This window comes from Ornithodoros turicata, chromosome 7, assembly GCF_037126465.1.
Source record: "Ornithodoros turicata isolate Travis chromosome 7, ASM3712646v1, whole genome shotgun sequence".
Lineage (NCBI taxonomy): Eukaryota > Metazoa > Arthropoda > Arachnida > Ixodida > Argasidae > Ornithodoros > Ornithodoros turicata.
Genome location: NC_088207.1, coordinates 20,355,592 through 20,366,594, shown reverse-complemented (window position 1 = coordinate 20,366,594; position 11,003 = coordinate 20,355,592). Strand labels below are relative to the sequence as shown.

Below are 11,003 nucleotides of genomic sequence, written 5' to 3'. Positions count from 1 at the left end.
ATGAGATAATGGCCGTATACTTGACACTCTGGAGCTATGGTGAGCTATACTGGAGCTGCGTGGTCCTTCTTCTTCTTCCCCCTTCTCGTTCATTGGTAATGGTACTGTGATGTTACACCAGCGCCTCCTCTGTTACTCAATGCCTCTCCATTTGGTCAGAGCTGCCGTACTGCGCATGCGTATTAGTTCACGTTCTATCGTTTGACGGCGCCACTACCCTACACCCAGGTCCGACGGGCGCTGAATTCACCTGCCGCACATGTTCGTGTTTTGATGTTTTCTTTGTAATCACTCGCAAGCAAGTGCTTGTTGCACACAACGGAACAGTTGGAAGTAGTTTTCGGCTCCCAATCTTTCCTCGCTATCACTTTCTACCACTACTTTCGTAACGCGAAATCCGCAGGCACCTCGTGAAACGATACCCCTTGCTCCTTTTTCTTGGTCCCAGAAGTACAAAAATGGCAGAAGGCAGTACGCAGTACCGCATTTTTCGAAACGTTCGAAACCGCGCTTATCGAAATCAGATAAGAGCGCATAGCAGACGACAAGGCGTATAGGGAAGTGGCGCCCTCTACGTGCCCTCCGCGGGAAAGAGAAGCGACTCTGCGCATCTGCAAATGGACAGGCATTGAGTAATAGAGGAGGCACTGGTTACACGTAAGGTTTGTCTGTGCAGTGGCGACATGTTGCACGTACCGAGGGTAGAACTGCGGATAATTTGGACCATTGACCTGCGTAGTCCTGACACATGAACGACCTCCTCATCGACTTCGACGTTGAAATGTGATTGTCCTTATTTTCGAAACAGGTTGGTTCTTAGGAAAATATTAAGAAATATTTTTGAACTGGGACGTAGTCCTGTTGTATGACCACTGTCTTAAAACAATGTACACAAAAAGAAGCAGAAGAAATGGGGGAAATGTATACACGTAGAAATCCCATCCCATCGCTACCACACAGACATAATTACGCCCTTTTGTCCTTTGTGGCTCACGGCCATCCTTTCATTTGAAGAAGAAGAAAACCACTCCGTTTTCAACAACAACAACAACAACCCCTGGCCAATCTCCCTTGCGGATCGCGGCCATCTTCCTGGGGAGAAGAAGAAGAAGAACAACAACCCACTGATCTCGATTGTAGAAGTGGCGGATGAAGGGAGGGGGCAGGGCATAGCCCAACCGCCCAATGGATCCACCACAGCAGTGAAGTTGAAAGTGGAGTGATATGGAAATGTTTTTGAGAGGGATCACAGAAACCGCCCCCCAAAAAAAACAACAACAACAAAAAAAAACACAACGTTACGCGCTTCAAGAAAGAAACTGTTCCCCCCCCACCCACCCAAGTTGGGGGCATGTATCCGCTCCTGCTTCACCATACCTACTTACCTCATCTGTACATTCCCAGTGTGCAGGTGACGTGGTCAAAATGAGACCGTGGAACGTTTTTTGCTGCACTGTCGCCACTGATCACCTCTGCATGAGCAATTAGTTAGTACCTTTGCGTGTGACAGACACCCCTTTTCCATTGGCATCGTTGTTATCATTGGTGGCGGTACATTCGGCAAAGTGGAGTTCGCCCGTATAGCGTCTTATGTCACTTCGTTTGTTACTCAGTCCCAGCGTTGTAGTGCTCTTACATTTCAGGCGTGCTCTCGCACACACTGCATTGTTGTTCCATATTGTATACTGTATCACTGCTTGATCATCATCGGCCCGTTTCACTAATAAGTACACACACCCACGACATATCCTTGCCGTCCAGGCGAGGATCCAACATCCGGGCTAGAAACTATAAGGAAGACGAAGACGAAGAAGAAGTAGCAGCTGCGATCGTGACACGGGCTTTGCCATTCTTTCGGTGCTCCGTTAACTAGTTCACATTCCTTGTTTTCAGACCGTAACAAACCGCGATGGTTCTTGAACATGGCAGTCAGTCCTCAGACAGCAGCGACGATACGGATAGCGCATCTCGAGGAAACAAGAAACAGAAGAACAACGCACAGAAGAAGCGAGGAAAGAAGGCTGGTTTGAACACCCGCATCAATATCCTCGCTGATTCTGGCGGTACCAAGTATGACTTCCATAACGGTCAACTGAGAAAAACTGGTGGCAACACAGCTCTTGAGCAGCAACCTGATATTGGCTTAGATGCGTCGCGAAACGTCCGGCAGCAAGAACCGGTGGTTAGTCTAGGTGGATACCCCTACGCCCTCGTGCCAGCTACAAACTATCCTGGAGGGACACGCCCTCCTGTCAGCATGTCATCCCCGCCCCAAGACAATGAAGAGGAACAAGATGTTTTACTCGTTCCTGTAACAAGCGAAATTGCCGATATGCTCGCGCATACGCATCAGAACAACATCGACCAACTTGTCTGCGAAATCTTGGAAAGGCAAATCGAAGAGCATGAGAGGCGACTGCAGGGTGCGCGCGTGCCTCCGCAGCAGACGACAAACCAACGAAGTCCCGCTTCTATTTCTGTAAATATAACGCGTCCAGCATTGTCACCAGAAATGGGACAGTCAACGCCGCAGCAATCAATTCAAGCGGCGCAGACTGGGACCCCTCTACGAGTGCAGATTGGTGAGCAAGGACAACAGCAGACTTTCCAGCAGACACTACAACCCCAACACCAACAACAGCAGATCACGTTTTCCGTGGGACCGGTGAGAAACGCTATGACATATCCAAAGATAAACGCGCCAGTGACTATACAGCCACAGCCTCCAACGTTTCAGGTAGCAGGCCAAAGGGCTGCGCAGCAAGTCGTCCAGCAACCCTTGCTCCAACCTATTGGCCCCTCCATGCTACAGCAACCGGGACCATTTCAGCAGTTTTTGGCGCAACCATATTTCCAGCCACTGGGACAAATGATTCCGCAGCCTATGACTGAACCATTTATTCAGAGCGTTGCCCAGCAGACGCCGCAGTATATTTACGAACCAATCAACCCACACATGGTGCAACCGGCGCAGCAGTTCATGAATCCGGCCGTTGCGCAACGGCATATCGGAGGATTGATGTTTCAGCCGATGGGCCAAGTGGGTCAGCCCGTCCACGGACCGGTCCTGCGCACGGAAGTAGACGCGGTTGGTCTTTGTGTGGGACATATCGTTACCTCGGTCAGCCGTGAGAGAATGCCGGTGGGTCCACAGCAGATTCAACAAGCTCCCCTGATCGGTCAACAGATGGCGGAGACGCTGCAAGTAAATAATCAAGCCATGTCTATGTATTCTCTGGCGCAGGGACTGGCCGCATGCCAGACTACCCAGGGAGCGCGACAGCAGCCAAATATCAACATGACACATGGTCCATTACTCATCGGAGCTGGAATACAAGAGTGAGTGAGAGAACCATGTCGGGGCGCGAATATTTCGCAGAATAACAAAGCCTTCTCCTAACGAGAAAAAATACTGCACGTGTTGATTTTACCATTTCAACGGAAGCCGTTGATGTTCTGATGAATCTAGTCTGTGGTAATATTCAACAAGGACCTTAAGTTTTATATTGCACTCCGCTTGAAAATGAAAAAATCGGTGTCCGCGCAAGAGTTCACTAGATGTTCACTGTAATTTTCTGGAACACAGAAGCAAAACAGAAAAGAAAAACAAAGAAACACGTAAGCGATGAGTAACAACAAGTCATCGTGGTCACAACAAAATATGGCGGTCAGATCAGATGATTATGCGCTGCAATCTTAACACTCACTTTTGTTTCTGAGGCGAAGGATCTCTTCACAGCGCAAAGAGAGATGAACCATAAGAAAGTAAATACATCTTTCGTTGGAATGGTACAAACGAGACGTGTGCTGGCTGCATTTTAGACGAAACAACGTTGCGCAGACTATATACTTTCCAGGTCCATTGAAAGGTAGTACTATTTTGTAACGTTCTCGCTCGTAAATTTTCAGTAAAAGCTCCTCGGTACATGACAGTACACTTGTATATCATTTCATAGAGGTACAATTAAACTGCTGGCTGCTGGGTCTTTCAATTTGGTACCAGATTCCACTTGAACGTGCGCCCTAAGCCGCCTTAATATCGCCAACAATTTCCTCGCTGGAATCCCTTTCGCAACAATGTCAATTTCGTGAACAACAACGGGCGCCGCTCTCCTTTGTAGCAGTACTGTGATACGTGATACATAATGGTACAACACTGATATGCGAAGAAACTATTTCCTATTAAAACAAGATTCCATCGTTTGGTTCCTGGTAAAGGTAGACCTCGCTGTAGTGTATTCTCCCATGTCTACTTTGCGAAACAACTTATCCCGCTTGCATTCATCAGTATGTTTTCAACTCCAGGCAGCTGTTCCATGGCTACCTGGTAGAACCGAAGAAGAATAAGAAGAAATCGAAAAAGGAAAAATCAAAAGCGAAGAGAAAACAATCAGTGTCGCCCATGACTGAGAGATACCTTCAAGAAGAATCTGTTCGAATAGAACTTTTCAACGGGTCGCCTCCATCCAAGTGTCGCGCACCATCTGTATCGGAAGCCGGAGAACGCCCAGAACCACAAGCCCCAGGTGCTGACTTTCAATACCGTAGGAATAACTTGATCAAATCACCCAGAGGAAACAGCGAAACAAAACTCGCGGGCTGTACATGTCGACCATTTAATTTTGGATCACGTTCCCCAAGCGCAGATCCTAGCACAACTCCTCCAGCAACTCGACCCAAGCAGTACATTAGGGACATAAAACTAACAGCTCGTAGGGCGACCGCTTCATGGACCGAGGAGTCAGGTGACTTTGGCGGTCAAGAAAATCAGATAAAGGGCCGTCGGCTAAGTCAAAGTCTCGGACAGCAAGGGAACGCGCTCACCAGGAACCTTCGGCTGATGAAGGTTCCCGCACAGCAAGAGGACCAGCCCATTACGGACAGTCAGATGAGTGAGGCTCCGGTACAGCTGAACGACAAAGACATGCTCTGCCAGGGCTGTAAGCGCGCGAGTATCCAGGTTTCTGGGAAATACTTTGACGGGCATGACCGAAGTGTGGTAATTGCTCGTACCACAGATCAGGATCACCCAACTAATCAACTTGGGGGTAACCAGGTTAAAGACATCGATGATGAAAAACAAGCACAACCGCTCGGATTATATGGTGGCGTATTTGCTAAGCAGGATGAGCAGGATGATAGCGCACTTACTGAGCAGAACAAGGAGGATGGAGTCGAGAATATTGATGCAGATGTAGTTCCTTGCCAGGATGGTGCTGCCGCTGCTCAATATTTGGTCACCTCTTACCAACAGCCCCCTTATCCGGGTGCAGTGCCCGTATTGCCGCCATTTCCTCCAGTACCTCTACGGCCGACTGCTTCACCTCCACAGATGCAGCCCGGGCCTCCTGGTCAAGCTGTTCAAGGGACAGCAGCTCTCCCGTCGAACATGAAAGAGAATGCGGCGAAGTAAGTCTCTCAATTCGCCCAGGGCATTCGAATCAGAGAGTTCAGGTGCATAGGTGCGGCTGATAAACAAGGGTTAGTAGGCACACAATTAGATTAGATTAGAGAGTATGAGAGCTTCACTCAAGAATCAAATATTAACATATCCTAACCCCCTGTGCCCTATCGCTTCTGGTACATTGTGCCACTTTGGAATGATTCCACTGAAAAGATATGTGCATATAAGTATACAGGGTGTTTCAAAAAACGTGTCATTCGGACTTTATAAAAAAACGGGGCGACGGAAAAATACGGGTTAAACCGCACGTGTGTGGCAACTGAATTTGCCATCTTGCAAAAATATTTTCATTTGATTTTAATTAAAGGAAATTGAATTTCTTGAATTGAACTTCAAAATTTCAGTCAACCTCACGTTTTTTTTTTTTTACAGAATTAGAGAGCCTTTAGCGAACTTAGTCAGATCCATCAAGAAATCCGCTCGATATTGCAAAGGGAACTACCCCAAAAAAGTCCCGAAGTTGAGGCTTCAGAGTTTCGGGTATTCAACAGCGCACCAAATCAGTCGCAAAGATGCGCGGAGGGCGAAGGGCAAGGGCAAGGGTATAAAGTAGCGTGTGCTTAGGAACGTCCGAAATCGTTAGTGATCCACAATCTGTGTGCAAACCAAACTGCACGAAACAGAAAGTGAAACGCGATGTAAGGGCTGGTTATATTATAGTGGTGAACAGACGCGGACAGATTGGCAGGAGATGCTCCAGCCCCCATGAAGCTAGAACAGTTTATTGCCGGACCGGCGTGCAGCACAAGACGCGCCGATAACAAGGCGGGTGACATTCCATCATACGTTGATAAGCGGCAAACAACGATTCCGCGTCTTTTTTCCCCGCCCTTTTTTCGACTTTCTGTCTTTCATGGGGGCAGGAGCATGTCCTCCTCTCCACTAATCTTTGCATCTGATTTGGTGCGCCGTTGAATACCCGAAACTTTGAAGCCTCGATTTCGGGACTTTTTCTGCGCAGTTCCATTTGTAATATCGAGCGGATTTCATGGTGGATCTGACTAAGTTCGCTACGGGCTCTCTAATTCTGTAAAAAAAAACCGTTAGGTTGACTTAGGAAATTTTGGAGTTAAATTAAGGAAATTCAATATATTTTAATATTTTGAAATGAAAATATTTTTGCAGGATAGCAAATTCAGTTGCCACACGTGCCGTTTACCCCGTATTTTTCCGTCGCCCCGTTTCTTTATAAAGTCCGAATAACACGTTTTTTGAAACACCGTGTATATTAGCACATCAGCATTTCCCATCAAAGCTAAAAGGTGCTACAGATTTCCATATTTTATTATGAGTATTCTTCGTGTGAGAACAGGATAGGTTAACTTGTATAGATCGGTGCGAATCTTCATTTTGCCATCTTCCTCAACAGAGCTGCATGCTTTATCCATGCGAAATGTATGAACTGCTTGTAGTCAGAGCTGTAGGTCGCTAGTGCTGCTGGTAAATGCTTGAAGCTGGAAACACTGACACGGAGACCCCCGTATAGTCAAAGTAGTTGAATTTTTCATCAGGGACAAGGAGGAACAGGGCAACCTTTTTATCTACCCTGCTTGGGTACTCGTCGGAGCCGCCATCGTCATCCTGATTCTCATCGCCGTCATATACATTGTCGTTTATGGTGGGAAGTCACATGGTAAGAGACGATACAATAGTAGTAATGATTCTACTTGGAGGGCAGAGGAGACACAGGTCACGAACGCAGAAACACATGCCTCTGATGAGCTAGCTTTTCAGTCCGGTTTAGGAAATCAACATAGTTAATGAGAGGAATGCACCAAACACGTTTAGTGCTTTGTAAGGTTAAAATCATGGTTTGTTACCGGAAACAGAACCGAGAAACATGAAGCACGAGTCGGCATAAGAAACTTGCGTAAACAGGCTTCCGTGCCCTTTCCCGGGTTCTTAGGGTACGTACTCTGTCTCCGCCTAAAGGTGCTTGTCAGGCCACCTGGAAGCCGAGTGCTCCACAGGCGCTCCACATGTTGGGATTTCTTCTGTCGTCTGCATTCTGTAAATATGGCGAACGCGGGAGAATTGAAACCGCCAATCAAGCTCGCCGAACGGCGCTTACACCGAAACATGCGTCACGGGTCGGTAGTGGTACAGGTTGGGACAAAAGTTTACGGAACACGCGAGCGGCGTATTTTTTCGTCGGTACGACACCCTAGCGGCTGGCGGAAGCGGGTGAGTTCACTGCTTCGGATGGGTGCAAGCGTGCGATGCCACAGACACAGCGGTAGTTCCGGTATCGCCTGGTTGTGTTTGGGAAGTGGAAGCAACCGCTGTGTGTCGCTAACAGCGTACCCTTCCACCCCTCCGAAACAGTGAACTCACCCGCTTCCTGCAGCCGCTAGGGTGTCGCAGTGAAGAAAAAGTACGCCGCTCGCGTGTTCCGTAAACTTTTGGCCCAACCTGTACCGCTTTACCCTGGCATGAGACGAGAGGCGCGCAGGGCGCACTCGGGAATGCGCACCGGAAGTCGCTTTGCAGGTGTTACGTGATTCCCGTAAGAGGGAGCATTCCCGGAGCACCAAATTAACCTCATTCCAATCGATCTTACCCTTATAAATAATTCTATACCATGCAAACGCAATGATGATGATAGCGATATCTAATAGAATATCAATAAACGACATCGTACGGATATTGTTATCGCGGATAGCGATATGTAAATGTTTGCATTGTTCGCGCGAATATAAATACAGTACATGGATGTTTATTCGATACCTCATCGATGCTTCTCGGAATACCCTGCATCATATATCGATATTCAGTCAGCATGTAGACAATAGCTAGCGTTAATTCAAAGTCATTCCACAAGTCAAAGTCAAGTCCACACTTTGGAGCTAATGTCGACGATGCGCGGTAGAGTACCGTCCCTGCAATGACAGACGCAGATCATCATAATCAAGATAATCGTAGTCATTGTTAAAATACGCAATTCCCCTGTAACACGGGCACTCTTCAATGATAACCAAAACTAATGAATGGGCATCGAATTCATCGAATATGCGCGTAACGCCATCGTGCACGTAGCGTGTCGACCTGCTACAGAGAACATTTTACCCGATGTCCCTTGAGAAGTTGGCACGTTACACGCTTTGTGGCGCTACGGGATGTTCAACGCAGAGCCGTTTATGAGCAGAGTTTAGTCATTCTGTCATCTTTTGCCTCCCTGAGGCGGGGAGCCGCCGTGATGTCAGAGCCGTCATTGCTCCGCCCCATTGACCGGGATGAAAGGCGAGCCGCGGCGGCACGGGGGGGGGGGGGGGGGATTTGAAGGCAGTGCCTCTGCTCCAAAATGGCAGAATGGGACATTTCAAGGCGATAGCTCGGGTCCAAAATTGTGCCATTGGCCTTGGCGCTGCCCATCGTGAGACGTCAAACGACGCGTTTTGGGACAGGCTCCTCCAGATGGCCAAACTCTTCTAATAAACGGTCATTCGTATCAATGATAATTGGAAATTGCCCGTGCGGCAGGGGCATTAGTTGCTGTTGTCGTTTAAAAGAGCACCACAGACATACGAGTACAATGAAGCGAAGCGAGCGATGAAGTAAAAGTTTACCTCCCAGACGTGCGAAAGCAGCTCATGATAAATGCATAATGCACAAAAACATACACAAACACACAAAAGAATAGCTATAGCCCAGATAAAGTGAAAGTGAATAGATCGTTGCTTTGTCGAGTTTCCTATGGCTATACGATGTTAGAACGTGATGAAACATACGACATGACCCTTCCTCTATGACGAATGCAATTGGTTGGCCCTTCTCCACAAAACTCAGTGTCCTGAACCCGAAGGTACGAAGAGGCTAAGAAAGGCCAGTACGCGGGTCTGAAGATGTACATGAACTCCTAGGGTAACATCGGTGCCCACCGATGTGTCCATGAAGGTTCATATCCAAGAGCTGGGATATTTAGCTTCATGGACACAATGAGGCTTGTGCACATGAGGTCAAGCGTAGCATTTTAGCGCCTTTGAGCCATGTGACATTGGAAAACATAGGAATGCGTCAGAGGCGTCATACTGCGGGTCGAATGAGGCAGCAGCGAGTTTTTAAAATTTCCTCTCGTAATTTGACGCATACCGCAACAACTCACGGCATGGCCTTCCACTGTGACTCCGGCGCGGCAATTTGTTTTCCAGTGTCACGTGACCAAACGTGACGTCACTGCTCGAACCTCATTCTCGTTCGTTCTTCCCAGGTAAGAGAAGGGACGCGCTTGAAATGTTGCCTACGAAGCTAGTGCGAGCAGGGACGACGACTAGGGTGGGGGGACATTTTTGGAGGCATCGTCATCTGAAGCCAATGTCCAGGCGTCGGGAAGAGAGTCCACTTGACGAACTCTGGTAATCGCAGTAGTATTCTCTTTTTTTTTTTTTTTCATAGATATTCGTGTAGTGCTGAAGGATTGGGTTCTCCTACGTTCCTGGAGATGAGCAGGAAGGTATACTGGCGCTGATGATCCAAGTTGTACTGTAGGCGATTTGTCTACCAGAACTCGTGTTTGTTTGTGGGTGTAGTTACCACGTACTCATGCATTTTCAGATACCTGCCTCGCAGATGTTTAGTGAACCATACCACATGATGAAATTATCCGTCACCAGGTTCTCTTTCAGTATGCTAGTAGCAAAAGTTTGGAAGCAGGCGCATTCATAACGTATAGGGGGACGATTTTCAGAAGTTCCGCTGAGGTGCAAGTCAGTACCGGTGAGCTCACAATGTGCTTCTGTCGTTTCCTCCAGGAATCTGTGACGACATTGAGGGACAATGGCATGTCCCTCAGGGAACATTCCAAGTTTATTAAACTCCTTACAAGTGCTTTGCAGATTTGGTGATTGAGTAAAACATTGAAAACAACACTATGCTGTGCATATGTTTTGTGCATGTGTTCGTGTGCCCATTTGTATATGTACCTTGTGTGCGCGACGCGAGCGAAGTTGTAGACGTCCAACCTACGGATCGGGCCTTAAGTCGCGACGGTTTTAAAGCCCCAGGTGAGGTTTTTCCCTTCAGGGGATAAAGAAGATGTCGTTGGCTTCGAAATGAAAGAGGATGATCAGTGACGAAAAAAAGAAAATCTGCGCGCTGTCTTGGCCCGCCTTTGGTCGCGCATCCGCGCTTATCATAGCCTGTTAATCTATCGCGGAGTCTCTTCCCTGTTCGGAAAGATAAAAATGCGCCAGCGACCTGCTCGAACAACTGAGTGCATTCCCAAGCAGCAAAATGTACCGAAAGTAGAGTGCAATAGGGGTGGACGGGTAGGTGGAAGGCCTTGAACAGACTGATGAAACTAAAGAACATTGATAAGACACATACCGTCCACCCCTATTGCACTCGACTTTCAGTACATTGTGCTGCTTGGGTTTCGATTCTGGAAAGGTCATTTTCCAGCACGTGTCCACCGCGAGGTTCGTCCAACCATTATTCGGATGGGGCTTCTTGTATTGGTCGTACCAGCACCGCACCGCTGGGGAGGGGAACGTGTTTGAAAAATCAAATGAATGGAAACAGCGACACTGGATGAGACACTTGA

General features: G+C 47.8%; 1 protein-coding gene across 3 annotated transcripts; it reads left to right on the top strand.

Moving 5' to 3' along the window:
• The first annotated feature begins 1,818 nt into the window (after positions 1 to 1,818).
• On the top strand, positions 1,819 to 10,329 carry LOC135399654 (uncharacterized). Of its 3 annotated transcripts, XM_064631390.1 has the most exons (6): positions 1,819 to 3,142; positions 3,245 to 3,339; positions 4,306 to 5,409; positions 6,976 to 7,097; positions 9,672 to 9,816; positions 10,213 to 10,329. In XM_064631390.1, the coding sequence occupies exons 1-6, from the start codon at positions 1,910 to 1,912 to the stop codon at positions 10,220 to 10,222; spliced, it is 2,709 nt and encodes a 902-aa protein (XP_064487460.1). In that variant the 5' UTR covers positions 1,819 to 1,909; the 3' UTR covers positions 10,223 to 10,329. The 3 variants fall into 3 exon arrangements, with proteins under 3 accessions (XP_064487460.1, XP_064487459.1, XP_064487461.1); XM_064631389.1 differs by having other exon boundaries at positions 1,819 to 3,339; XM_064631391.1 differs by lacking the exons at positions 6,976 to 7,097; positions 10,213 to 10,329 and having other exon boundaries at positions 1,819 to 3,339; positions 9,672 to 9,738.
• The last annotated feature ends 674 nt before the right edge of the window (positions 10,330 to 11,003 follow it).

Coding starts and splice junctions, on each gene's coding strand:
- LOC135399654 (XM_064631389.1), top strand. CDS start 1,910: ATGGTTCTTGAACATGGCAGTCAGTCCTCAGACAGCAGCGACGATACG. Junction 3,340..4,305: donor ATCGGAGCTGGAATACAAGA/GTGAGTGAGAGA, acceptor TTTCAACTCCAG/GCAGCTGTTCCATGGCTACC. Junction 7,098..9,671: donor TTATGGTGGGAAGTCACATG/GTAAGAGACGAT, acceptor CGTTCTTCCCAG/GTAAGAGAAGGGACGCGCTT.